At 54.2% G+C, this 26,698-nt stretch overlaps 3 protein-coding genes across 4 annotated transcripts; 2 read left to right on the top strand and 1 right to left on the bottom strand.

Annotated features, from left to right (window-relative positions):
- Positions 1-40: 40 nt before the first annotated feature.
- TFIP11 (tuftelin interacting protein 11) lies at positions 41-9,413 on the top strand. Of its 2 annotated transcripts, none has more exons than XM_058851553.1 (13): positions 41-198; positions 285-509; positions 911-1,064; positions 1,728-1,884; positions 2,390-2,517; positions 2,980-3,132; positions 3,835-4,344; positions 5,108-5,214; positions 5,448-5,616; positions 5,808-6,051; positions 6,638-6,780; positions 7,252-7,417; positions 8,016-9,413. In XM_058851553.1, the coding sequence occupies exons 2-13, from the start codon at positions 313-315 to the stop codon at positions 8,369-8,371; spliced, it is 2,484 nt and encodes an 827-aa protein (XP_058707536.1). In that variant the 5' UTR covers positions 41-198; positions 285-312; the 3' UTR covers positions 8,372-9,413. The 2 variants fall into 2 exon arrangements, with proteins under 2 accessions (XP_058707536.1, XP_058707535.1); XM_058851552.1 differs by having other exon boundaries at positions 57-170; positions 215-509.
- On the bottom strand, positions 9,359-11,188 carry SRRD (SRR1 domain containing). The gene is made up of 7 exons (XM_058851773.1): positions 11,169-11,188; positions 10,916-10,956; positions 10,699-10,835; positions 10,567-10,623; positions 10,284-10,519; positions 10,019-10,064; positions 9,359-9,740 (listed from the first exon to the last, which is right to left on the bottom strand). Exons 1-7 carry the CDS (start codon positions 11,186-11,188, stop codon positions 9,534-9,536), a joined length of 744 nt encoding a protein of 247 aa, XP_058707756.1. The 3' UTR covers positions 9,359-9,533.
- HPS4 (HPS4 biogenesis of lysosomal organelles complex 3 subunit 2) lies at positions 11,043-24,859 on the top strand. The gene is made up of 13 exons (XM_058851554.1): positions 11,043-11,377; positions 12,515-12,605; positions 13,325-13,468; positions 14,477-14,584; positions 15,006-15,122; positions 15,238-15,332; positions 16,549-16,621; positions 17,304-17,337; positions 17,850-17,946; positions 18,409-19,297; positions 21,552-21,684; positions 21,866-21,974; positions 23,558-24,859. The coding sequence occupies exons 1-13, from the start codon at positions 11,187-11,189 to the stop codon at positions 23,727-23,729; spliced, it is 2,253 nt and encodes a 750-aa protein (XP_058707537.1). The 5' UTR covers positions 11,043-11,186; the 3' UTR covers positions 23,730-24,859.
- The last annotated feature ends 1,839 nt before the right edge of the window (positions 24,860-26,698 follow it).

Here is a 26,698-nt window from a genome sequence, read left to right as displayed (position 1 = left end):
CATTATGGGGGGGGGGGCGTTGCGCGCGGTGGGAGCGCACCGGAAGTGAATGGGGCGCATCCGGTTTGGCGGCGCAGCCGGGGCCGGTCCCGGCGTCCCTGAGTGAGCGGGTGGTCCCGGGGCAGGAGTTCGTGAGCGGACTGGGGATCCCGGCGGTGCCCGGGTCAGGGGTTCGTGAGCAGGCCGGGGATCCCCGCGGTGCCCGGGGCAGGAGTTCGTGAGCGGGCCGGGGATCCCGGCGGTGCCCGGGTCAGGGGTTCGTGAGCGGGCCGGGGGCCCCTGAGCGGGCCGGGGAATCCCGGTGTTGCCGCGATGTCGATGTCGCACCTGTACGGCACGGACGGAGACGATGGCGTGGAGATGGAGAGCTTCGAGGTGTCGGACTGGGACCTGCAGAACGAATTCAACCCGCACCGGCAGCGGCACCGCCAGACCAAGGAGGAGGCGACCTACGGCGTGTGGGCCGAGCGCGACTCGGACGAGGAGCGGCCCAGCTTCGGCGGGAAGCGGTAGGGTCGGGCTGGGACCTCAGGAGCTGCCCCGGCCTCGGAGCTTCCCCTCGTTCCCTGCAGCTTCTCCCCGTTCCCTGCAGCTTCTCCCCGTTCCCTGTAGCTTCCCCCCGTTCCCTGCAGCTTCCCCCCGTTCCCTGCAGCTTATCCCCGTTCCCCGGGCCTTTCCCGGCTGTGAACACCCACCCAAGCAGCCCATCCCGCTGCCCTCGGGACCCCCTCACCTGTGGAGGTTTTGGCTGTGCTCGCTCCCTGCAGCGCGGGGGGAGGATGGGGATTGCCTGGCGAAAGCAGGATTAAACATCTCCTTTGATATCCCGTTTTTGGGGGGTGTAAGGCACAGCAGCTGCCATGCTGCTGCAGGAATGTGTCCTGGAGCAGAATTCCCTCTGGTTTTGCAGCTCCAGGGATTACTCTGCCCCCGTGAGCTTCGTCAGTGCTGGGCTGAGGAAGGCGGCAGCCGAGGAGCTCTCGGATGAGGACTCAGATGATGATGAGAAGCCTGTGAAGCAGGAGGAGATTCCCAAGGAGTTTGTGCCCAAGAAGTTAAAAACAGTGAGTTCTCCAGGAAGTTTACTGTCTCTGTTTCATATTTATGAAACTCAGGCTGTGGTCGAGGGCAGCAAAATTGTAATAGAGCTCTAAAAAAGGGAGAAATAATTAAACCAGAGACCCACATGTGTCATTATGGGAAGTGTTTGCTTTGATAAAAATACATTGATAAGACAAAAATCAGAATAATAAATCATTGGTACAACTGTACATTGATATAATGGTTGTGTGTCTTTGGGCATCAGTCCTTTGGTTTTTCTCAACATTCCCTTTGGTCAGTGGAGGTTTAAAGAAGAGAATTCCTGTGATTTTCTGCCTTTCAGAGACTTCAGTTTTCTACTTTCACAGAGTGGACAAATCCAGGCATGTTATAGATTAAAACTCAAATCTTTATTTTCAGTTAAAACCAGAAAGATTCAGCTTCAGATAAATCTGATTGCAGAACCTGAGAACTGTCAGGTTGTCAGCCAGAGTTTTTCAGGACTTTCCTTTCCCATTTGAGGAATTTCAGGAATCTCCATAGTTGCTTCCTGGATGCATAGACAAGGTTCCAGTGAGCTGGGCAGTGTGGGGACAGCAGAATTTCATCTGGGAAGAACCTTCTGAGGGATTATTGGTTATTTGAAGCCTCAGGGCCGCAGGTTTTTGTGTGTTTGTTTTTGACAGGGTGGAAATTTCAAGCCCAGCCAGAAAGGCTTCGTAGGGGGCTCCAAGTCCTTTGTGGATTTTGGCAGCTGGGAGAGACACACTAAAGGAATTGGACAGAAGCTTCTCCAGAAGATGGGATATGTCCCTGGAAGGGGTCTGGGGAAGAATGCTCAAGGTACTGTCAGTGTGTTTGGTGGTTTACTATTAACTGGGGATTTGGAGGAGAGGTTGGATTCCTGAAAGAACTGCCAGTCCCAGGTGGCTTCAACTTCTTCCTTGTTTTCCTGCCAGTGATCCAGGCCCTGTGGTGAGAGTCAGGGGTGTTCAAACTGACCTGTGGTCATTTTCTCCCCTGGGTATTTTACAGGAGAAAAATAGCAAGAAAGAAAGGCAGTAAATTCCAAAGGCGGTCATCTCACGGAAAAGGAGATGCTGTTTTATGTGGCAGAATAAAAAGGCAGTGAAATGTGGTTGGGAACAAGGCTGTGCTTTGGCAGTTTGGTGTGTGCTGGGGTAAAGTGATTTTATAGGGAATTGGTGATGCTGGAAGTACCAGAGTGCTGGAGGCAGTGCCAGGGAGGGTGTTGGTGCTGATCTGGTAACTTGCAGGGAAAGCCTGGCTGTTTTGCTCTCCCCCAGCACACAAACTGCTCCTCCTGACCCCATTCCCATCCTGCCAGGAATCATCAATCCCATCGAGGCCAAGCAGAGGAAAGGCAAAGGTGCTGTGGGCGCTTACGGCTCTGAGAGGACCCCGCAGTCCTTGCAGGACTTCCCTGTGGTGGACTCAGAAGAGGAAACTGAGGAGGTATTTCTGGAGTTCTTGCTGTTTCCCTGCTGTGCTGTGTGTACAAAATTCAGTTTTCTTAATTTCTGTGTCAGAGAAAACTGTTTGGACTCATTTTAGAAAAGAAGCCAAACACAGAGCACATAGATTTTGTTTAGTCACATCTTTCTTGTGACTGTAATGTTCTTTTCTGGCTCACTCTTATTTCACTAGCTTTGCTAGAATCCCTCCTGGGAAGAGTCCCCCACATAAATAGTCTTTGTTTTTTGTTTAAATGAAAAAAAGACCAGGAACATCCTGTTCATAAATCCATAGGGTGGGTGACTGGCCCACAGCATCTGAGCTGGTTTGGCATCAGCTTTTCCACTTGCCAGTTATTTCCCGTACAAATTCCTCATTGATCTGGTGGTTATTTTCATGTAGAAAGGGGCAGATTTGGGGGTGACAAAGAGCAGCCACCACAACTCTGCTGTTTCTGTCCAGGAATTTCAGAAGGAGCTCAGCCAGTGGCGGAAGGACCCAAACGGAGGCAAGAAAAAGCCCAAGTACAGCTACAAGACAGTGGAAGAGCTGAAAGCCAAGGGCAGGATCAGCAAGCAGCTTGCAGCCCCTCAGAAGGAGCTGTCCCAGGTCAAGGTGAGGTTGATAAGCCAAGAGGTGACTCCTGAGGAACAGTTTGGGCTTTTTGGTGTCGCCAGCACATTTCAGCTACCAGAAACCTCAGTATAGCCAGTCCTAGGAACTGCCTCATGCAGCCTCATGGAATTCATCCCTGAGCCATGTAATAGCTCTGTGTCACCTGGATGTGGTGACAGATTAAATGTGAGAGTGTGTAGGGGGTTAATTGCAATTTAAGTTTAATTGTTTCACGTTTGTCATAATTAACACTCATTTACTTCTGAAAGCACAGTTGTCCTTTTTGGGATTGTTTGAACCATCTGCTACCTCAAAGGGACAGTAAGGGATTTGTCTGGTGGGCACTCAGATTATGAATCTGAAATTAAAGTGCCTCTGTAAAATTAATAGAAGTTCTAAGTGCAATAACTCATAGTGTAACTAATGGCAAGATCACTGCCTGTAGAATCATTCAGTGAAATGGGATGAGATGAGGAGATTTCTCTCTGTTTCCAGATTGTCTCTTACTCGTTCTAACTCCTTGTGTCTGGAGAAGGCCATTGTGGAGGCAATCCCCTCGTTCAGACATCGTGTACATTAGCAGCCTCCTGGAGTAATTAAGGCCCTTGGAAATCTCCAGATTCCAGTTTGGAGTCAGGGATTTTCTCCTTCTTTGAGAATGAGGGGTTTTTTTGTAAGAGAATTTGTTCTGTGTGCTGGCAGGTGATTGACATGACGGGCCGGGAGCAGAAGGTTTATTACAGCTACAGCCAGATCAGCCACAAGCACAACATCCCAGATGACAGCCCCCAGCAGCCCCTGGGCAAGGACTCCAAGCCCCAGGGCTTTGCCCTGCCCGAGCTGGAGCACAACCTGCAGCTGCTCATCGACATCACGGAGCAGGAGATCATCCAGAGTGACCGGCAGCTGCAGTACGAGAGGGACATGGTGGTCAACCTGAGCCACGAGATCCAGAAGATGGCTGAGGTGCTGTCCCACGAGGAGAAGGCCATCAGCAACCTCAGCAAGGTGCTGGACATGGTGGAGGAGTGTGAGAGGCGGATGCAGCCGGGCTGTGAGAACCCCCTGACCCTGGATGAGTGTGCAAAGATCTTTGAGACCCTGCAGGACAAGTACTACGAGGAGTACAGGATGTCGGACAGGGTGGACCTGGCAGTTGCTATAGTTTATCCTCTCATGAAGGAATACTTCAAGAATTGGGATCCCCTCAAGGTGTGTGTTGGTTTGAGTTACCTGCACTCCTCACTTGATGGCTCCAGTAATCTTTGTTACCTTGTCTCAAGTGTCCTGGTCTAGTGGGAGGTGTACCTGCCCATGATGGAATGAGATGAGCTTTAAGGTCCCTTCAAATCCAAACCAGTCTGGCATTCTGGGATTCTAAATTCCTGATCAGTCTGGAGAAAAAGAGACGAAGTGAAATCCTTTACTGTCCCCATTCTCAGACATTTGCTGGGTGAAAATTTAGGAATTTGTAAGGTTAAAACCAATCCCTTTTTTGAGTGTTGAGATGAAAAATTTGGTGAAAAACAAATCTCTAGCTGTTGTTTTTTAGCAAAAGCAGGAGAGATTTTTCTGTCAGGTATCAGAGATGCACAGTCTGTTCTCAGTGTCATTTAGGCTGGGATTGAGTCTGGATCTCTGTACACCTGGAAAAGTTCAGACTGTTTTCTCCCTGGAGGTGTATTAATACTGTAGGGTGGGATTTTTCTCTGGCAGGACTTTACTAAAAGTCATTTTAGAAATGACAGATGTGGCACATGGGGCTCTGGGCTGGTGACAAGGTGGGGAGAGGTCACAGGTTGGGCTCAGTGGTCTGGGAGTTTCTTTCCAACTTCAAGAATTGTGGGATTCTGGAATTAAGCCTGCAAGCTCCTGGCTTGCCCTAAGAGGAGTTGAGAAGGCTGGCTGTGCTCAGCACACCATCAGCCTGCTCTGTGCAGATCCCAGCTGGAATTAATGGAATTATCATTCCCAGGACTGTACATATGGCACAGAGATCATAGCCAAGTGGAAGAGCCTTCTGGAAAATGATCAGCTGTTGTCCCACAGTGGGCAGGACCTGTCAACAGATGCTTTTCACAGGTAAAGAATAAATGATTTTTACTTTGTGCAGCATCTTCCTGTGCTGCTTCCTCAGGGATGGAAAAGAGGGAGACACAAGGGAGCTTTTCCCAAGGATTCCCTTGCTGGGCCTGTTAAAATCAGTTTGCAGCTACGGAAAGGAAGCAGCTTTAACTAACAGCTCCCATTTGGTTTGTTTAGGCCCAGGTTGTAGCTTTGAGCTTCACTTTGATTTGTTTGGGGTTTCTTCCCAGACTGATGTGGGAGATCTGGATGCCGTATGTCAGAAACATCGTGGCACGGTGGCAGCCGAGGAACTGTGGATCCATGGTGGATTTCTTGGATAGCTGGGTGAATGTTGTTCCTGTGTGGATACTGGATAACATTCTGGATCAGCTCATCTTCCCCAAGCTGCAGAAGGAGGTGAGAGGAGAGGGCTGGGGAGAGCAAAGCTCTGAAGCAGTGTTTGAATTCCAACTGGAACTCCCAAACACCAGTGTGCAGCCTCTGCTGATGGATTGAGGCATCGGGGCTTGCACCACAGCTCTTTGTGCTTAAAAAAAACCCTGCTGCTGGTGGCTGGACTCAGTTAATCTTTCCTGTCGTGCCCCAAGGTGGAGAGCTGGAATCCGCTGACGGACACGGTGCCGATCCACTCGTGGATCCACCCCTGGCTGCCGCTGATGCAGGCGCGGCTGGAGCCGCTGTACTCGCCCATCCGCAACAAGCTGGCCAACGCCCTGCAGAAGTGGCACCCCAGCGACTCCTCTGCCAAGCTCATCCTTCAGCCCTGGAAGGATGTGTTCACTCCTGGCTCCTGGGAGGCTTTCATGGTCAAGAACATCGTGCCCAAACTCGGTGAGACAATAGACAGTGCTGGATTTTGGGAATCTGCTGGTGGCACCTTCCCCCTGACACCAAGGAAAGATCCTTGCTAATGTGGGTGCCAGTGTTACATCAGAGATTGTTGTTAGTGAGGTTAGACCACTTTGCCCCTGATTTTCTGCTCCCAGTCCTGTGTAGAGGCAGAAAGATTAGAGAAATATGAGGAATTACTTTGGTTATTCTCTAGATTTTCTGTCTTATTTTTTATAAATCATCCATCTCCAGCTGGTAGGAATATCTGAGAGCTGTCAGATAGGACCAAGCTGTGAGATGTCTCTCTGTTACTCCTGAATTGGTCTGTTCTAATGTTTCACCTTGAGTTTTGTAATGCAGACTGGCTCCAAGGTTAAAAAATAGTCGAGTGTTTTTAGTTTCTCAGTTCTGGCAGCAGTTTGTAACCACTGGAAGTGGAAATGCACCATTTTATGGCAGGATCAACCAAAGATCCTTGCTGTCCCTTAGGATAACAAAAAGGTGCTGCTCAAGTTCCGTGTACTGGTAGTGAAAGAGGTCAGGGCACTGAGTGAGACTCTTTTCTAACTGTCCTCTCCTTTCCCAGGAATGTGTCTGAATGAGCTCATCATCAACCCTCACCAGCAGCACATGGATGCCTTTTACTGGGTGATCGACTGGGAGGGGATGATTTCTGTCTCCAGCCTCGTTGGGCTGCTGGAGAAACACTTCTTCCCAAAGTGGCTGCAGGTGAGACACTGAGAGCTGAGGAAGGAGGTTTGATTAACTGGGAAGTGTTTTAGTGATTCCTGCCCAGGAATTGCAGTGCTGGTGCTGAACTGGGCTGGTTCCCACTCACAGCTCAGTAGTCATTGGAATAGTTCCTCCTTTCACTGATGCTCGGTAATAAACCAAGTGGTAAATTATGCCAGGAGAGATTCAGGCAGGACATCAGAAGGAATTTCCTCATGGAAAGGGTGGTCAGGCACTGGAAGGGGCTACCCAGGGAGGTGATGGAGTCCCCATCCTTGGAGGTGTCCAAGCAAGGCCTGGCTGTGGCACTCAGTGCTCTGGGCTAGTTGATAAGGGGCTGATTTGCCACACATTGGACTCAATACTCTTGGAGTCTTTTCCATGTTAAATGACTGAGATTCTGTGGCAGAGAGGCCTCTGCTGCACAAACATCCCTGTGCTGCCTTTGACCTGTCCCTTGCTCTGCAGGTGCTCTGCTCTTGGCTCAGCAACAGCCCCAACTACGAAGAGATCACCAAGTGGTACCTGGGCTGGAAGTCCATGTTCTCAGACCAGGTGCTGGCACATCCCTCCATCAAAGACAAGTTCAATGAAGCCCTTGACATCATGAACCGAGCTGTGTCTTCCAGCGTGGGTAGGTGGCTCATGGGGGTGGCTGTGCTGCTCTGGGCTGCCAGCACAGTCAGTGTGGCTCCTGGGGGGCTGATTGGAGCATGGCCCTGCTGGCAGCATGGCAGCAGCTCCCATGAGCAGTGAAACTCAGTGGGCTCTGCCTTGCTGTGTCCTGAAAGAACACCTCTGAGGTGCTGCTCAGTAGTTCTGGACTGCACTGAAGCAGAAACAGATTTTTGGTGGCTTGCTGAGCCATCCTCTTCCAGCCTTACCCTGTCAGTCAGACATCATCCTTTAGGGCTTGACTTCTAAAGCTGTCATTATTGGGTATTTTTTTCTTTATGGTGAGATACAGGTTCTTTTCCTTATCTTTACAGCAGTTCCCTTCCACATGACTCTCCCTAAGACCTAAAAGTGATTGTTGGGAATTCACTGGAAGTTACATTGTATAAAAGAGAAGGGAGTAACACCTGAAATTCGCCCTCTTTCCAAAACTGAGAACTCCCCTTCTGGGCCCCAACTTGAACCCCACACTCCTAATGTCTTGTTTGACTTCCCAGATGGAGCTGCTTCCCTCTGGGAACACCTGAGGACCATGTTCTCCCCATTCTCTCCCCCAGGTGGGTACATGCAGCCGGGCGCCCGGGAGAACATCGCGTACCTGACGCACACGGAGCGCCGCAAGGACTTCCAGTACGAGGCCATGCAGGAGCGGCGCGAGGCCGAGAACATGGCCCAGCGCGGCATCGGCGCCGCCGCCGGCTCCGTGCCCATGAACTTCAAGGACCTCATCCAGACCAAGGCCGAGGAGCACAACATCGTCTTCATGCCCGTCATCGGGAAGCGGCACGAGGGCAAGCAGCTCTACACCTTCGGCAGGATCGTCATCTACATCGACAGGGGCGTGGTGTTCGTGCAAGGGGAGAAGACCTGGGTGCCCACCTCGCTGCAGAGCCTTATTGACATGGCCAAGTGAGGCCTCTGTGCCAGGGGAGAGCACCTGGGTGCCCACCTCGCTGCAGAGCCTCATTGACATGGCCAAGTGAGGCCTCTGTGCCAGGGGAGACCACCTGGGTGCCCACCTCGCTGCAGAGCCTCACTGACATGGCCAAGTGAAGTCTCTGTGCCAGGGGAGAGCACCTGGGTGCCCACCTCGCTGCAGAGCCTCACTGACATGGCCAAGTGAGGCCCCACTGGAGACTCAGTCACCACCCAGGAACAGCCTCTAGGTAACCCTTAGAATAAATAAGTTCCAGGTTTGTAAATAGTGACAGGAGCTGGATGCCAGGATGGTTTTTATTGGAAAAACTGTTCAGGCAGTGGCAAGAGGATGGAGACTTCCCGACCTGGGAACCCAGGCTAAGGGAGAACAAGCAGTGCTGACACTTGTAATTGCCACCTGGGACAGAGGTTTACCAGCAGGTTAGGAGGGATCACATTCTCTGCTCCAAGAGCAGAGTGAGGGCTGGCCTAGCTGAGTCCCGCGAGTCTCTAGTGACAGATGTCACAGCTTGTGCTGTGTGCTGTGCTGGCAGTGAGTTACTGTCCCCACAATATCCCTCACACAGTGGGCTCCTCTTTGCTGCACACATCCAGGACCTGTCCAAACTCTCTCTGCTGTGGGACTGCAGTGGTTAAGAGCGCAGAGGTGAGGGAAGGAATCCTAACGCTTTTTTTCCTGGAGGGAGCTGACCTGGTTGTTCTCAGGACTAATCAAGAGCTGATTTCAGCAGCAGTCAGAGCTGGGAGCTTTTTCCAAGCCTGCACTGGGAACCAGATCCCAACACCTCCCACTACAAACCACTCAGATAATTTCCCCTTCCTGATGCTTTGAAATGTGTGTAGGACATGCAAAGGCCTTGAATTGTTGTGGAAGTGGAGGGAATCAAAGAGCAGTCACTGCAGCGTGAATGGTTCTCAAGGCAGGTTTTGGTGGAATTAGTTTGCTGTAGTTCAGCAAGTATAAGTCAAAGCTTAGCTTTACTATTTATTAAATAACATACAAAAATGTCCCATCACCTCAGCATTCAGGTGCTGCCACTTTTGACAGAGCCTGGTGCTATTTGAGCTCCATCTCAGCTGCCCAGAAGCTTCCATGGGAAGAGTTGTGGATCCCAGCCCTGCCACCACAGGGATGGTCAGGACTTGGCAGTAGCTTCCTCCCCCTTCCTGATGATCTCCAGGTCCTCACAATCTTGGTACATCGGCTCCTCCACGAAATCCCAGACCTCAGAGGAGAGCTCCTGCAGTTTATCCAGGGGAAACCAGTGCACGGAGGTGTCATTGAAAGTGTCCAGGTAGCGGGGGTGACTGGGGAGTGCCACTTCCTCCACTCCTTTCAAGACCTAAAAGATCATTTGGGGAAAAATTTACAATGCAGAAGCCCCCTCCTGCAAAGCTGAGCCAGTGAGGATCAGAATGGTGTTACATTACCCTCAGCCCCTGTGTGCAGGATGTTCTGCAGATGTTCAACAATCCTAAAGTGATTAGCTTTTATATTACAGTGCCTAGGAAAAAGGTTTTAAAAATACCCCCTTCTTCTTTTCAGTGGCAATTAATTTCTTTTTTCATTAAAAGATGTGTTGTCAACATGAAACGATAATGTTAAACTGTTGCCTCATACCTTTGCTATGTAAGAATAATCTCTCTCCAAGATTCTGGACAGCAATCTGCAAGAAGAGAAGATGTCCACGTTAGACACGATGTTCCTGTGGATTTGGACAGGTTTTCTGCATGGGGGTGGGACAGAGAAGGGGGGAGAGGGCACACGACTGAAAACTTTATGGCAACAAAAATGCGCAAAACAGGGAAGTTCCTGTCGGCAACAATAAAGCTAGTGGGACAGAGAAGAGGAAAGCAGGGTGGGAGGCATTAGAACATGTCCAGACCTCTCCTCGATTCCTCGGAAGCTGTTCCCGATGATGACCAGCTTGGAGAGCGCGGCGGGGCTCCAGTTGCTCCACAGCAGGTTGTTGTACAGGGCCTTCCCGCAGTGCACCATGTAGAAGAGCGTGGCCGCGCCCTGGACACCGTGCTTCCCCTCCTGCCCGGGACCCGCCGCGCCCGTCACGGCCGAGCCCCGTCCGCGGGCCCCCGCGGCTCCCGGCTCTGCCCCGGGGGTCTCCTCACCTCATTCTCCGGCAGCAGGCGCAGCCCCAGCGCTCGCAGCGCCGCCGCCTCCCGCGCCGAGAAGGCCGGGTCGAACAGGGCGCAGCGGCCGGGCGGCACCTACGGGGACAGCGCGGGGTGAGCGGGGAGCGGCCCGGTGCTGTCCCCGCTGCTCCCCCCGGTGCCGGAGCTCACCCGCAGCTCCTCCAGCAGCAGCAGCAGGAAGGCGAGCTGGTAGCGAGCGGCGGGGCAGCGCCCGAAGCGGCCCAGCCCGTAGCACACGCAGCGGGCGGGCGGCTCGGCGGGGCCGCTCAGCGGGGCCCGCACGGCTCCTGCGGGCGGCGGGGTCAGCGCGGCGGTGCCGGGGATGGATGTCCCCGCTGTCCCCGCTGTCCCCGCCGCTCGCACTCACCGGAGCTCGCCGCCCAGAAGCCGGAGCTCAGCAGATCGTCCCTGCGGGGAGAGCGCGGCGTTAGCGGGGCCCGACAGTGCTCGGCGGGCAGCGGACACGCGGGCCGGGGCCGGGCACTCACCGCGCTTCTCGCAGCCGCCGCAGCACCGCTTCGGTTCCGGGGCCGCTTTCCCCTTCTTCATCCTCCTCATCCTCCTCCTCCTCCTCGCCCCGGCCCCGCCGCCGCCGCCGCCGCGCGCGCCCCGCTCGCCACCCGCCCTCCGCCGCCGCCATGCGCGCGGTCACCTGCGCGGTCACGTGCGCGGGGGCGCGCCCGGAACCGGCGGCGGGAGCGAGCGGGGGTGGAGGGGGGGGAGGGAGGGCGGAATCCCGGAGCATCCCGGAACCGCCCGGAGCATCCCCGAGCCGGCCCGAGCCTCCCGCAGCCATGTCCCGCCCCGCCGCGCCCGGGCCCGCGCCATGGTGAGCCCCGAGCCCCGCTCCCGCCTCCCCGCCACGCCTGCCGCCGCCCCGGGAGCCACCTCGGGCCCTTTGCCGCTTGCTGTCCCCGGCCGTGGCGGAGATCCGGCTCGGTCCCTGTCCGTGGGTCGCTCCAGGGCCGTGGAGGGGCGGTCCGGGAGCGGGTCCAGCCTCCCGCTCCTGGCCCGGCAGCAGCGCGGGTTCCGCGGTGCCAGCTCGGAGCCAGCTCGGTACCAGCTCGGTACCAGCTCGGTACCAGCTCGGTGCCAGCTCGGTACCAGCTCGGTACCAGCTCGGAGCCAGCTCGGAGCCAGCTCGGTACCAGCTCGGTACCAGCTCGGAGCCAGCTCGGTACCAGCTCGGTACCAGCTCGGTACCAGCTCGGAGCCAGCTCGGTGCCAGCTCGGAGCCAGCTCGGTACCGGCTCGGAGCCGGCTCGGTGCCGGCTCGGTGCCAGCTCGGTACCAGCTCGGTGCCAGCTCGGAGCCAGCTCGGTGCCAGCTCGGTACCAGCTCGGTACCAGCTCGGTACCAGCTCGGAGCCAGCTCGGAGCCAGCTCGGTGCCGGCTCGGTACCAGCTCGGTGCCAGCTTTGCTCCCAGCTTTGCTCCCAGCTTTGCTCCCAGAGCTGGGCTGTTCCTGCCGGGAAAGCCCCGCACGGAGCTCGTTCCGAGGTGCTGGCTGACAGGACAGGGTGGAAAGCGTTGCTGAACACGCGTTCAAGAAGTGATGAGCAGAGTGGGATCCCGTCCTGGGAGGGACCCCGCTGTCTCCGGCTCCTCGGGAGCTCTTTGGGATGCACATGGATAACACTTCTCGATAATTATCCCGTGTGCTGAGGGTACAATATCTCACAAATCCACTTCTCCTTCCACGTGTCTGAGAGGTGGAGTTACAGAACCTATTTCAAACCCACAAAAGTGGTCGAATTTAGTCATGAGGGACCTTCTTGGTGCTGCTTTTGGGTGTAAACTCAGTGTGATTGTGCAAAGAATCATGTCGTATATTTGCAGTAATATACTATAATATTTTATAAGTAATATTTGCAATAACCTTTTGTTGCTCTTCCAAAGAAATAGAAAGGCGAGGGAGAAGGGTAACAGTTTTCAAACACACAATAATTTCTGCCAATGTTTTTTAGGTGGAATTACTTTTTCCTTTATGATGGCTCAAAAGTGAAGGAGGAAGGGGATCCTACAAGAGCCGGGATCTGTTATTTTTACCCTTCCCAGGTAAAGTCTGCTTTATTTCAATACTGTAAAGGGATGCTGATGGTTCTGGATCACGAGGGGTCGGGCTTCCAGCTGATTTGGATTAATCCTTACTTCACAAAAATTTTTATTAAAATTAAATTTTATTAAAGTTTTATTTAAGTCACAAAAGTTTGAAGAAATTTTTTAATAAATCCCAATTATCAATTAGCTCTGGATGGAGCAGGGCTGGGCTCCACCAGGCCTGGGGGCACAGCAGTGGGGTTACACTCTGCTCCCTCCCTGAGGAATGGGCCAGCACAGCCCAGGTCTGGCCTGGTGTGAATAAACACATATGAGGGATAAAAGTCCCTCTCAATAAGCCCCAGGCCCTTGTGCTGCCTGGAAAAAGGAATTCAATTATTTTTCTCCCAGGAATTTGCCTGTTCTACTGCATTTGATTTATAGAATCCCAGAGTTGTTAAGTTTGGAACAGACCCTTAAAATCAAGTCCAGCCAGGAACCCAGCACCCTCTTCACCACTAAACCATGTCCCCAAGTGCCACACATTTTCTAGACACTTCCAGGGATGATGTCTCCACTGCTGCCCTGAGCAGCCTGTGCCAATGCCTGACAACCCTTTCTGTAAATTGAGTTGAAATGATAATTACTTTTTACTTATACCTGAAAACAGCAGTGATTTTTATTTTATTTTCCCTGAGTTCTTTTAATGGGAAGTTAAAGCCTTTGCTCCCTGGCAGACGGTCCCGGAGCAGCAGGAGCTGCTGTGTGGGCAGATGGCCGGGGTTGTTCGCTGCCTCACCGAGATCTCCGGGGCCCCTCCCAGCCTCGTCCGCCTCAGGAAGCTCAAGTTCGCCGTGGTGGTGGATGGAGACTTTCTGTGGGTGAGTTCAGGAGCTCTGGAGCAGTCACAGAGTGAAAACAGCCAGGGGCTGAAGGACTGGACCCAGACAAAGAGGGTTTATTTTTCAGGGTGTGGGCTACACCCGGGGAGAGCTGGGGAGGGTCCTTGCAGTGCACAAATTTCATTGCAAGGCAACTTAAATTCTGTTTTCTGTGGCTTGGCAGTTGCTTCAGCTTCCTGCAGAAAAGTTTCAAGTACCTCATTTCAGTACCCACACCCAAAGGAATTTCTTAAGATGTTCCTGGCTGGAAACAGAATCCCAAAATCCCAGACTGGTTTGGGTTGGAAAGGACCTTAAAGCTCATCCATTTCCACCTCCTGCCATGGCCAGGAACACCTTCCACTAGCCCAGGCTGCTCCAAGCCCCATCCAACCTGGCCTTGGATGCTTCCAGGGGTGGGGCATAACAGAATTCCGTGTGCTGCAGTTTGTAAAGACACAGTCACTGTTTGATAGTCTGATTGTTCTTTTCTTCTAGCCCTCAGCATCCCCAGAGTTTTGTCAGTGTCCACAGACATTTGGTATATAAAGAGCAGCATGTGGCAGTTGTGAACAAAAGTGCCCCAAACCATCCCCTGGGAACTGGGCTGAGGCCAGTCAGCCCCATTTAATTGGCACTGCTGCTTCTGTTTCAGCAACTCAAAAACTAAATGGAGCATCATAATATAAATAATGAGTTATTTTGAATATTTTCAAGTACTTCATTTCAGGAAAATGTTCTTAGCTATTAAAGCATCAAGTTAGGTCATCTAACGTGGGAAGGGAGTGTGTCTGAAGTGCTGCATTTCTGATATTTATTTATCCTGTCTGTGCCAGGGCTCTTGTGTGGGTATGTTTGTGTTCCCTTTTCCTGTGCCTGTGATTCCGAGGGCTGTTTGCCTGCACAGAGTTGCCTGTCCTTGTGTGAAAGTGATGAGAGTTGTTCTCACTTGTCATGCCCGAGTTCTGTCAAGGCAGCGTTCTCCATCCCTTGCCGTGCCTGCTGCAGGTTCTGGGCTGTGCTGTGGAGCTGCCTGACGTGAGCTGCCGGCGGCTCCTGGAGCAGCTCATCGGCCTCTTCACCTTCTACCAGGGCCCCGTGCGTGGTGCATACACGGTAATGAGGGACTGGGGACATGGGGACATGGTAACGAGGGACTGGGGACATGGGGACACAGTAATGAGGGACCTGGTAACGAGGGACTGGGGACACAGTGACTTTTGGGGAGATTTAAGCCCTTCCTGAGGTGTCCCAGCTCTGCAATATTCCCTTGTGTTGCCTTCCTCCTGCCAAGGGTCACACATCCAAGAAGTGGGACCTGGAAAAGTGAGCAGGTCATCCCTGCCATTGCTCCGAGGTCCTGTGGGGCTCTGCTGAGCCTTTCCCAGGTGGTCACCCTAAGCAGTTTGCCCTCAGTGTTGTCTCCCACCTTTTCCTGACCTTTTCCTGACAGGCTCTGGCCCACGTGGATTGCATCTCCCATCCCAAGTGCATGGACACTTTGCAGTGACAGTGTGGGGGTTTCTGTCACCCACAGGTGTTTTCCCAGGAGGAGCTGAGCAGGGAGTGGGACAGGTACATTGAACACATCCAAAAAAACACCAGTGACCTCCACAGGATTTTCAATTCTCTCTGGCATCTGGACAAAACCAAGGTAAGAGCCTGTCCTCTGCCTCTAGACCTGCCCCAGTGCCACTGTGCTTGTTTATTTGCTGCTTTGAGGTTTCCCAGGATTCTGTGGCCTCACTGCCCTGGCTCTCCCTGTCCAGGTGGATCCCCTGCTTTTGCTGAAGGCAGCTCTCATCCTGCAGACGTGCCAGCGCTCTCCCCATGTCCTGGCAGGCTGCATCCAGTACAAAGGCTTGTAAGTAACCTCCAGGTGTTCCCTGGAGGGTAAAATCCACCCCTTTCCAGGGCTTGGGTCCTGGAGTGCATCCAGGGAGCAGAACAAGGGCTCAAGGGCTGCTCTTGGTTATCAGCAGGACTATCAGAGCTTCAGGCAGTCCCTGTCTGTCCTGTGTCACTGAGACTGAGTGGTCTGTGCAATCATGGGATCATGCAATGGCTTGGATTGGAAGGGATCTTAAATCCCATCCTGTTCCACCCCCTGCCATGGGCAGGGGCACCTTCCACTCGTCCAGGTTGCTCCAAACTTCATCCAACCTGGCCTTGGACACTTCCAGGGATCCAAGGGCAGCCACAGCTTCTCTGGGCAGCCTCTGCCAGGGCTTCACCACCCTCCCAGGGAAGAGTTCCTTCCTAATATCCCGTCTAACCCTGTCCTCTGGTAGTTTGGATCCATTGTGCCCTGTCCTGTCACTCCAGGCCCTTGTGAACAGTCTCTCCAATGTGCTCATCACCATGAAGGAGTTCAAGACTTGGGTTGTAGTAGAAATCTGCTGCTTTTGATACTCAGCAGGATGTGAGGACTGAATTTCTGAGGCTTTTTAGAGGGAAGTCACCAAGGAAAAGGGAGATGAGTGGATGTTGTGCTTTCCCAGCAGTGTTCCCTCTGCAGTTCAGTGCAGGTGTGTCCATCTGTCCCTGGGTTTGTCTGACCTGCTGGCCAGGACCACTCTACTGACAGGAAGTGCACAGGGGCATGAGCCAGGATTCCTCATGAGAAATTCCAGTTTCTTTCAATCAAAGATGACTGAAAGACTTCAAGGAAAGCCTCCAAGGTGGCCTTGAAAGACAGGAGGTGGGGAATTCCGAGAATTCCTTGGCAGTAGCACTCAAGTGCCATTTTTCTTTGGCATGAACTGTTCCAGTGACACCTTTTACGAGCACTGGAAATGTGCCACAGGGAGAGCATCTGCCAGGGAGTGACCTCATAGCTGCAGGCAGGACACTGGAGTGAGTCACTGCAGCACCTGAGAGTGCAGGAACCTGGACATTTGACTCGAGGAGGGACTTGGGAGCCTTGTGCTGCACCAGGGTGTGTCACCTTGTGTCTCTGGTCTGTCTGGTAGAGGTACTTTGTCACCAAACATCATCAGAGTTCTCTGAACTAATGACCTGTAAGTTCCCTCTCAAGCCAAGCCATTCTGTGCTTGTGTGACTTTGCTTTGTCCTTTCAGGATTGTGAGCACCCAGCTGCCACCTCCACTCACTGCCAAAGTCCTCCTGCAGGGCAGCGAGTCCCCAGGCCAGGTATGCTGCTGAACACCTTCCCTGCAAGCAGATCCCTGCAAGGATGTGGTGTGGGAGCTCTTGCCACACACATCTGGATCATGTCACCATGGGGAAGGACAAATACTGGTGCTGATGCTTAAAGCTTTTATTAGTTATGATTGAAAAAGGTTCCAAGACTTCTGCACTAGGAATCATTAGGTTTTTGGTTTTTTTCAGTCTTTTAACTTATTGAATATGTGAGATCTCACCTATGTGATGTTTTGACTGGCTTTTTACACGTTATGGTATTTACTGGGAAGTCCACCAAATGAGTGTCTGAAGGGGACAAACAGCAGTTCTCATTTGCTTTAAAACTTGTCAAAAGTTTTATGTGATCAAGATCTTCTATAAAAAAGCTGTCAGTATGCAGATATGAAGGCAACCTTTGCTGTTCTTCTGCTTGAATGAAGGGAGTTTCTGTGCCCTGAGCAGGTGGTGATGATAAATCTGGGCTCTGTCCTGACTTATAGGTGTATTTTGGTTCTTGGGAAGCTCCCCTTGGCTTTGAGAGCTCCTTAAGGACCAAAACCCTTCCCAGCACCAAACAGAGCCAGCACTTGCTGGGGGGGTGGTGCAGGGTCTGCTGCAGCCTTGTGGGACTGGGAGGGTGACAGAGGTGTCCTTATCCATCCACAGAGCTGATTCTTGGCTTTTGTTGCAGAGTGAGCCCAGAGTTGAGGAGCCACAGGAATCTGGTGAGCATCCAGCTGCATCCTATGGGCTGCCTTCCCTGCATGGGAGCACGAGCTGGTTCTCTGGGATTCACATCCAAGCTGTGCTGGGTGCTGGAGTATCTCCAAACTATCCCAGAGGGTGTTGCTGCCACCAGCCAGCCTGTGCTGTGTGATCAGAACCAGCTCCTTCTGCTGGGTTTGCTCTTTTGGGTTTTATTCCAGTTCTGTAGATTCCCAAGCATGCCTGCCTTAATTCCAGCTCCCCATGTGGCCACTTGGCCACTGCCAGGCCCTGACAACAGATGGCTGGTGCTTGCAGTCCAAACCTCCAGCCATCCCCTCTCAGCATCAGTGTGGAGATGATCTGCCAGGATGGAAACACTGAGGGGAAATGTGACTGTCAGGCATGAAGGGTATGAGCAGGATGGGAAAATGCTGGGAGAGTAGGAAAAGGCTGCCCTGATGAGGTTTGGTTTCTGTTTTTGAAGCTGGGACATGTTCACTGAAGCCTCACCCCTCCCCTGCTCTTGCAGAGTCTCTGCTGCCGCCGGGCGTCCGAATCATCCCGGTGTTCCTGACAGGAGAGGAGGTCTCCGTGCTCCGGGACTTCCCAGTGGAGTGGATGGCCAGGTGGGACAGCAGCCTGACCCAGGGGCAGGATTTGCAGCAGGAGCTCACACGAGGCACAGTGTCCCTGTTGCCATTGTCACTGTTTTCCCTGGAACTCACTCAGGCTCTGTCACTGCCTTTGGAGCTGCCCGAGGCTCCTCAGGCTGGGCAGAATTCCCGTGTCCATATCCCTGCTGTGAGCAGCCTGGGGCAGAGCTGCTTCCCCACACCAGCTGTGATCTGTTGTCCCTCAGCTCACAGCACTGCTCTGTGGACAAGGGAGGGGCATTCCCAGGAGCCTGCAGTGTCAGATTCCCAGGATTTCAGCTGTGTTAGACCTCGGCCCATCCTTTTCCCAGGTCTCTTTGTCGCAGGGGATGGATCAGCCATTGATCAGTGCCAGGAGCCGGTGGGGTTATCAGCTGTGGGATAGCTCCACACAGATCCTGCTCAGTGTTTAATCCATTTGTCATCTCCCACTAGGTCACCCATGTCCCCAGCAGGCCCCAGAGGAGAGGAGAGCGCTCTCTGCTCCCAGGCAGTTCCGGAATCAACAGGAGCTCATGAAAACCAAGCCCTGGATGGAATCTCTGTGCAGGAGTCCCCTGAGGATGCTTCAGGCACACCTGTCCCAGGAGATGCTGTGCAGTTGGGCAGCTCTGCAAGTCCTCTGATGGACTTCTCTGGAATGGGAGCCAGCACAAGGAATTCTCCAGCTGCAAACCTGAGTGGAGCAGGCAGTGAAAGCTCAGAGCTCAGCGGGAAAACATCCTTCCCCTCAGAGAGCAACACAGAGCAGCTCCCAAGCCCTTCCTCACTCCAGACCGAATGTGCTTGGACTAGAGGTCCATACCTGGAAGGCTTTTCCTTTCCCAGCCCTTACACCTGGGAGCAGGAGAGCCAGGACAAGGGGGAATCCCCTGTGGATTCTGATGTCGGTCACTGCGCTTCCCAAAATTCCCTTTCAGTCAGCCACAGTCCAGCTGTTCCCTTTCCTGCCCAGGAGCTGAGCAGAAGAAAATCCAGTGAGCAGGACAAGCCATGGACTGTGAGCCAGGACCGTGTGTCTGGAGGAAGTGGCAGCACAGCTGGTGGCCACGCGTGGGGCTTGGACTGTCCAGGCCCCACTGGACATGCGCAGCTCCAGAGCAGGAGGCAGCTGCTGGTCCCAGGGGCTCAGGAGGCTCTGCCCAGTGACCCTGCAGGGGACAGGCCATGTCCCAGCAGCGGGGAGGGCAGCTGGGACAGGCTGGGTGGCAGAGGGGGTGAGCCAGCCCAGCTGTGCCTCTACGTTCACTGCATCCAGGGGCTGGTGCTGTCGCTGCTGGCCGAGGAGCAGCTGCGCCGGGACCGCAGCGCCGTGGAGGATGTGGTGAGTGGGAAAGCTCTGCCCCACTGCAGCAGGGTCACAGCTGAGGAGGGAGCATTGAACGGTGCTCCCCGTGCCTCCATCACCTGCTCCGAGCTGTGCCGGGCTCGGCAGCCGCGGCTGCGTGGGAGCTGTCGGAGCAGGGACAGCCGCGTCTCGCAGGCAGCTCCCGGTGCTGCTGGTGTCTGGCAGTGCCGGCACCGGAGCAAAGCGTGTGGGTGTGACAGACAGCCACGGGCTGCCAGGGGCCTGCGCTGGAGCTGGGATTCGCTGGGGATCCCCATTGCTTTGGCACTTTTGGGGAAGCGAGGTTGGTTCTGTTAAACCCCCACCCTAAGCATCATCGCCTCTCCCTTGGGGAGCAGTGCAGACGTGGCTGGCAGCAGGGCCCAGAGAGGTTCCCTTGGCTGTGGGAGCCTCCAGGCTGCTCCCTGGGGCTGGGGAGAGGGATGCCTTGTGGGTGCTGCACCTGGGTAACACCAGAGTAATCCCAAATTTCCCTGTGGTGGGATTTGGGTGCCCAGGATGCCCTGTGAGCAGAGCTAATGGGGCTGCAGGGGCAGGATGTGCCGGACCCCTGTCTTTCCTGGGAAGCATCAGCTGCAGAGCTGCTGCCTGGCCTCTGCCTCCCTACCAGGAGCTGAGTCAAAGCTGCAGAGCCCTGTTTGATATGCCAGTTGCCATAGGAACAACCTAATTTCCTTACCCAGCCAGACTGGAAGGTGGAGGGAAGCTCAGACTAATGCAGAGCCTCAAGGTTGCTCCTTCCCCTCGGAGCTGTGGGACGCCTGGGGCCCTGGGAGCTGGGGAATGACTGCTCTGCACAGCAGGGCTGATGTGCCTGGGTTGGGATTGCTGCCAGATCAGCTGAACCCAGAGGTGTAGCCAGGGCCCTTTGCACCAGATGTGGCACTTTGTCCCCTTTCTGCTTGTCTGGAACAGCAGGGGGGACACAGGCAGGTGGGAATTGTCACACCAGAGAATCCCTGTTGCACAGGGATTGCACAGTCCATTTTCCTTGATGTCTTGCCCTGGGGCTGACAAGCTCTCAATCCATTCACGTTCCTCTTTCCCCAAACATCCCGCTTCCATCTCACATACCCTTGTCTTGGACCTCACTAAAACTGCACTGTCACACAGCTTGGATTTCATCTGTGACTGGGCTCTTCTGCTGCTCCCTCCCGTGGGTGCAGGTTGTTATCCCTTAGGAGAGGTGCCCTGCATGTCCCGTTGTCCCAGGAGGTGCAGCTGGGCTCTGCTGCTGGTGGATTTGAGGCACAACCTCAGCTTGTCTGTCCCTTTGTTTATCTATAGGTTAAAAATGACCCTCAGCTCTCAGGGATGTCAAAGCTGAGTTATAATTAATGGTTTTTTGAATGCTTTGAGGCCCCCAAATGACACCAAAGAAGGGTAAAATATGCTACTTGTGCAGCTGTGAACCTCTGGGAGGGCGGGTTCCATCCCAGACTTTCCCTGTGGAGTGGGAGGCTCTTGGCCTCGCCTCCTGCTGCTCTTTAGGTCTTATCCCTCCATTTCACTGCACAGAAAGGAAAATCTGTGGCGTGACAGGGGTCAAGGGTAGGCCAGGCACTGCCGTCCTGCTGAACAAAGGCTTGATCCTCTCCCCAGTAGGGGAAAGCACACTGGCAGGATGAGGATTATGGAGTTAATCTTCCCAGGAGTGGTGGAGAACCCCTGCCTGTGCCCTGCCTGTGCCCAGGGAGCCTCAGCATGATCAGGGCCTCTGGGCTACTGCAGAACAGCAGCTTGGCATTCATTTAGTGCATTGTTGTGTGTTTGTACTGCCTGGTGTAAGCAAAGGAATGTCCCTGGCTGGGGATGTAAATCATGTGAAATGAGCCCTGGAGAGTAATGGTTGATAGTAAATTAATGGGGCCTCGCATTTTCCTGTAATTAGTGGCATCAGGTGGCTTAATGGCTGATTTTCAGGTTGAAGGGCCCTTTTCTGAGTCGTAGAATCCCAGACTGGTTTGGGTTGGGAGGGACCTTAAAGCCCATCTGGTTCCAGGCAGGGACAGCTCCCACTGGCCCAGGTTGCTCAGAGCCCCATCCAGCCTGACCTTGGGAGCTCTGTGACTTGTCTGCTTCCCTCTGTGCCCGAGTTTCCCAGGCATTCTACATGGGAAGCTGCACAGCAGAGCAAGGAAGGGTCCACTCCTTCTGTCATCTGAACTCCCTCCAGCACCTCACCAGGCCCAGGTGAGGCTCTGAGCTTTGCCTTTCCCTCTGCCTGCAGTACCACAGCAGCCTGGCCTCCCTGAATGGCCTCGAGGTTCACCTGAGGGAGACTCTGCCCAAGGACTCCTCGGCCTCAGCCAGGACAAACTACACCTTCACACACTATGACCGTGTCCAGAACGTCCTCACGGGTGAGCCTTCGTCTTCTGGGAGGGAACAATGAGCAGAATGGGGTTGATGGGAACATTTCTTTGTCTCTTGGGATTGAGGGTGTCCCCAGCCTGTTGTGCAGCTCCAGAGCCTTTTCCTGCTCAGTGAAAGGGGGCACAGTGCAGAGTGGGTTTTTAACACCCCCTTTCTCCTCTCGTGCAGCCAACTTGCCCCACACCCCCGGGCCCCTGGACCGGCACTTCCTGAGGGCAGCCACACTCATCCACTCTGACTTCAGCCAGCTCCCCACGGCCTCAGAAGTGATCATCAGGTAAGGGGTACCCACAACCCTCCTGTCTCAGGCTCAGAGGTGGTCACAGGAGGGCAGAACCCCTTTCCAAGGCTGCCTGGGTTTCGACACAGGTTGTGACCACACCCAAGGACCAGTCACCTGGCTTTATTCCCTAAATTTGCTTTCACTTGTGGGTTCCTTCGTGCTCTGCCTCGATGTTGAGAGGCTGCAGTGGCACCAGGAGGGTGGACTGAGGGCACAGCTCAGTGGTGCCATGGCTTGGATTAAGATGCAGCACTCACACAATTGCCAGTTCCTGGCACCATGAGGTTCTAAGACGCAGTTTTAAATTTAGCTGTTCCTAATAAATTTGTGTCTCGGCAGGGAGCCAAAGGCGCCCAGAATTGGCAACCTAGATATTGTTTTCTTGCACGGCTCGTTGGGTTGGAAACACACTACGATGTGCATGGCAAACTCAGTTGTGATGCACCAGGCAGGATGGTCTCTTATCACAGCCAGGGCCTTTCCCAAAATCCAGAGCCTTTCCTGACATCCAGAGCCCTTCCCCAGGCCAGGGCTGAAGTGAACACCCCTTTCCTTAACTCAGCTGGGAGTGCACAGATCCCACCCACCTGTTCCTGCTTGTTTGTCCAAAACATGATGAAATAAAGATTCTCCTGGGAATTACAGAGTTTTGCTGCTCTGGCACCGCTTGCCAAGGGAATGTGAATCACACACTTCAGTGCTGGAGGACTCCTTGTTTAGCATGAGCTTCGCTGGCTCCTTAAATCCAATCCTAAACTGACTGGCTAAGCTGGCGTGTTCCCTGTTACCCCGAAAAAAGCAACTCCATGTGTGAATCAGCCTGAGTAACAAGATGACTAAAATTGCTTTCTTTTATGGAGAGTTGTCACAGAAGGGTGTCAGCAAACATAGCAGTTGCTGCTTTCCTCCTTCGAGGAGGAATCCAGGGTCCTTGGCTTTGCTCCCTGCCAGCCCTCCTGCAGGGAATACTCCAGGAGGGGGGATTCTTAGTCTTAATTAAACTTTTTAATCACGGCTTTGGTGGTGACTGAATCTGACTCTTTTCTGAGCTTCATCACACCTGTGACTGAACACATGGTTCCTGCTGCGAGGTGCTGTGCTGGGATTTGATTGTGGCCAGAGCAGTGGGAGAGGAGGAATGTCAGCCACGAGGAGTGTTCCAGGCTCATGGTGGGCTGGCAGCAAGGGGAATCTTTGAAGCGTGGCCACACACAGAATCCCAGAATCATTAATTTTGGAAAAGCTCTCCCAGACCATCATGTCCAACCTGTGACCAATCCCCACCGTGTCACCCAGGCCAGAGCACCAAGTTGGACTCAGTCACAGGTTGGACTCGATGGTCTTGGAGGTCTCTTCCCAAACTAAATGATTCTGTGATATCCCACTTTCCCTTTTAAGGATGCCAGGACCCTTTAGAAGGAGGTTCTGGTTCCCTGTAGCCTTCAGGGTTTTGCTGCTTGTTCAGCTCCATGTTCCTGTGCTGAGACACCTGAAAGTCCCTCTCAAAACTTGGGAGCCCAGTGCCCAGCTATGAATCTTGCCCAAAGCTGTCAAGTTTCCTTTTCCTGCCCCTCCAGGAATGCCTCCACAGCCGTGTACGCCTGCCGGAATCCTGTCCAGGAGACCTACTTCCAGCAGCTGGGAGCTCCTCTCCGCAACTCAGGCGTCCCCAACCCGCACGACAGCGCCTTCAGCCTGCCCAGCAAGGCCAAGCAGAAGCTGCTGAAGCATGGGGTGAACCTGCTGTGAGCTGCTGTGCTCGGACAACAGCTCAGCCCTGTGAAATGTTTATCTCCAGTAAGGATAATCTCAGCTGTTCATGCCAACAGAGGCAGGAGGCCCTGCCCTGCCTCTGTAGGGTCTCCAGCCTGCCTGGCCCAGAGGAAGGGACACTCCTTGCCCTGTCCTACAGCACGTTTTGGGCCAGTGCAGGTGTCACTGACAGCATTTACCAAAGACTGAGGGCAGAATGCAGCGTTTTGGGGTTTACATGGACTTTACAGGGATGCTCTTGGTGCTCTGCAGACTCCCCACGTGCCTTGATCTGAGGTAAATCCTCACCTTGCTCTGAGTTACACAGCCCCTGAGCAGTGCTGGCTTTCAGAGATGTCAGTCAGCCACTGTGCCTGCACTTGCCCTGGTCAGACTTTGCCTTTATTTATATCCCTTAATCCATGGGAATGATCCTAGTGCCTTACCTTGGTTAGCAGTGCCTGCCTGTTCTCACCCAGGAGCAGAACAAGAGTTGCAAGTCCCCCTTTAGGTGTTCCCTGGAGGTTTTCACACCGTAGGTGGCTCTGGAGGGACGTCCCTGTCCCTCCACACCTCCCTGGTCAGTGATGGCCCAGCCCAGCCCTGCCCTCCTTGTGCTCCCTCCCTCCTGCTGCAGGACCTCGCTTCACTGCTCTTCTGCTCCATTTGCCCACACTCTGCAGACCCCAAAGTTGCTTCTTAGGTGATGGGACCAAAGAGGTTTTGTATGCCCTCAGCAGCTGCTCCCTTTCTGCTCTGAGAGTGTCCCCAGTCATTGGTGGCCAGGGGAGCCCGTGGCTGCTCAGGCTGAGGGATGGATACCTGTGTTTGGCTGGGTTTGCTGCTGCTGCAGACACACCCCTCAGTGTGACTGTGGAAATAAAGGAGTCTCCAAGGCTCATCCCAGCACTGTGTCAGCAGCCAGAGTCACATTGTTGTCATGTCTGTGCTTCCTGGTGTGATGGGCTGGGTTGTGGGAGCTGTTCCCTGTTTAGCTCCGTGCCAAGGGTGGTTCCTGCAGTGCTGGGGTTGAACAGAGCCTGTTGGTCTGATCATTCCTGCAGAGCAGCTGCTTGGAAGCTTTCTGATGGATAGATGGGTGACTGCTGTCACCAAGAGATGGTGAGCAGAGACATGAACGTGGGGAGGTGCTGAGCAGGCTCATTTCAGTGTCAGAGCTGGGCACGGGAAGGTCACCACTGCCACAGCTTCTGGTCCCAGTCCAGCACAGACAGTTCCCAAGGTCGTTCTGCCATCCCAGGGCTGCTCTGCAGACATTTCTGGGAAGTTCAGAGGACTCCAGAGATGAGCCAGCTGCTTGCTCAGGGGTGGCTGGGCAAAGATGCCACCCGTCTGCCAGCCCTGGCAGCTGAGGAGGTGTTTCAGCAGGAGCAGAGTCATTTGGCACTGCTCCCATCCTGGGCATGGAAGGACTGTCAGGAGCCTGTTGGCAGTGTAGGAGTGAAAACTCCATGGGAAACCTGAGCTGGAGCCACCCTGGTGACCTCCTGCTTCAGTGACATCCATGTGGAAGATGGCACAAGGTAAGGTGCTGCTTCCCTGGTCACTTCCCTGCACACTTCCACTGGGTGATGGACAAGCTGCTCTTGTTTTGGAGGGAGCACAGGGAACATCGTGAGGGAGAACATCAGGGAGGCATCGCAGGGTGAGAGAAGGCAGGAGGGGTGAGGGTTGTGTGCTCTGGGATCCCTGCTCAGCTGAGCCAAGTGGCCCCTCTGGGAGATGCTGCTCTGCCTGTCCCTTCTGTGCCCTCAGCAGATCTGGGTTCCCTCTGCAATTCCCAGGAGAGGAAGCCTTGGAGCACCAGGAGCAGCTCCAGCCTGCGCTGCTCCCTGGGGACATCTGCCTGGATCCTGCCTGGGCGCTTGGGAACTGGTTGTGTGCTGTAGCAGGAAACACAGAGAAGTGGAAGGAAAAGCCTGAGAGGGACAGGAGGGAGATTTGGCACAGCAGCAAAGCACAAACTGGATGGATGCTCCTGCCTGCTGCCATCAGGGATCTTCTGCTGCAATCTGCTGAGCCGTCTGCCGGCCAGGAACAGCTGGGCTGGCTCTGCTCCTTCAGCTGCTCAGGCTGCATCTGCCCACCCAGTCCATGCCTGCCCACCCAGCCCACACCTGCCCTGGGCTGCTCAGGAGAGAACAGCACACACAGAGCTCCCAGCCCATGGGGCAATGGATGTGCTGGAAAGGATGCTTAAAAATGGGGCATTTTTGAGCATCAGGGGATGAGGAGCAGCTGAGCCTCTCTGAGCACTGCCAGGGAGAGCCACGGGGGCTCGTGGGGAGCAATTCCTGCCCTGCCAAGCTGGCTTTGTGCTTAAGGGGGTGAGGCATTGGTTTTCAGGCAGTTGGGCGGGATTTGAGCAGCACCCTCTGCCCTGGAGCTGCTCCTGGGAAGCTGCTGCCTTTGCTCCATCAGTGTAGGCAGCTGGAAGCAATTCCTGAAATGGTTTGTGGATGCTCTGGCAAGGCTGGTGGCGTCTGTGGGGCCCAGGGAGCTTCAGGCCTACAGCTGCTCCTGGGGACGGCTGGGGACAGTGTCTGCTGCCCTGGGCCAGGCAGCACTGCCACTGTTGTGCCCAGTCCAATGGGCTGTGGGATATCCCTGTGCTCCTTGGCAGCCTGGGCTGCACTGACATCACAGAATTCCAGAATGGTTTGGGTTGAAAAAGACCTCAGGTATCCATTTGCAAGGTCCTGCCATGTGCAAGGATTCACCACTAGATCAGGCTGCTCAAGGCCCCATCCAACCTGGCCATATCCAGGCCTGGGAGGCTGTAACTGGTCAGGACGGAGTTTCCATGGGTTGGTTATTTTAAAGCACTACCCTTGCTCACTGTATCACTGACAAACAGGCCCGTGCCCCCCTCCCACCCTGCAGCTCCTGCTTTTTCTAGGCCACTTCTCCCCACCAGCAGCCAGATAAGCAGGACCCAACCCCTC

Source organism: Poecile atricapillus, chromosome 16, assembly GCF_030490865.1.
Source record: "Poecile atricapillus isolate bPoeAtr1 chromosome 16, bPoeAtr1.hap1, whole genome shotgun sequence".
In the NCBI taxonomy this organism is placed as follows: domain Eukaryota; kingdom Metazoa; phylum Chordata; class Aves; order Passeriformes; family Paridae; genus Poecile; species Poecile atricapillus.
Note: the sequence above shows the minus strand (reverse complement) of the source record. Positions and strands in the feature narration are given on the sequence as shown.

Excerpts from the sequence above, each read along its gene's own strand:
- SRRD (XM_058851773.1), bottom strand. The coding sequence starts at position 11,188 with ATGGCGGCGGCGGAGGGCGG. Across the intron at positions 10,520-10,566 it reads TCTCGGCGCGGGAGGCGGCG|GAGACCCCCGGGGCAGAGCC; the intron begins GCGCTGCGAGCG and ends GAATGAGGTGAG. Across the intron at positions 10,065-10,283 it reads TTCCGAGGAATCGAGGAGAG|ATTGCTGTCCAGAATCTTGG; the intron begins GTCTGGACATGT and ends CTCTTCTTGCAG.
- TFIP11 (XM_058851553.1), top strand. The coding sequence starts at position 313 with ATGTCGATGTCGCACCTGTACGGCACGGACGGAGACGATGGCGTGGAG. Across the intron at positions 2,518-2,979 it reads CAGAAGAGGAAACTGAGGAG|GAATTTCAGAAGGAGCTCAG; the intron begins GTATTTCTGGAG and ends GTTTCTGTCCAG. Across the intron at positions 6,781-7,251 it reads TCTTCCCAAAGTGGCTGCAG|GTGCTCTGCTCTTGGCTCAG; the intron begins GTGAGACACTGA and ends CTTGCTCTGCAG.
- HPS4 (XM_058851554.1), top strand. The coding sequence starts at position 11,187 with ATGCGCGCGGTCACCTGCGCGGTCACGTGCGCGGGGGCGCGCCCGGAA. Across the intron at positions 19,298-21,551 it reads GCAGCGCCGTGGAGGATGTG|TACCACAGCAGCCTGGCCTC; the intron begins GTGAGTGGGAAA and ends CTCTGCCTGCAG. Across the intron at positions 21,975-23,557 it reads GCCTCAGAAGTGATCATCAG|GAATGCCTCCACAGCCGTGT; the intron begins GTAAGGGGTACC and ends CTGCCCCTCCAG.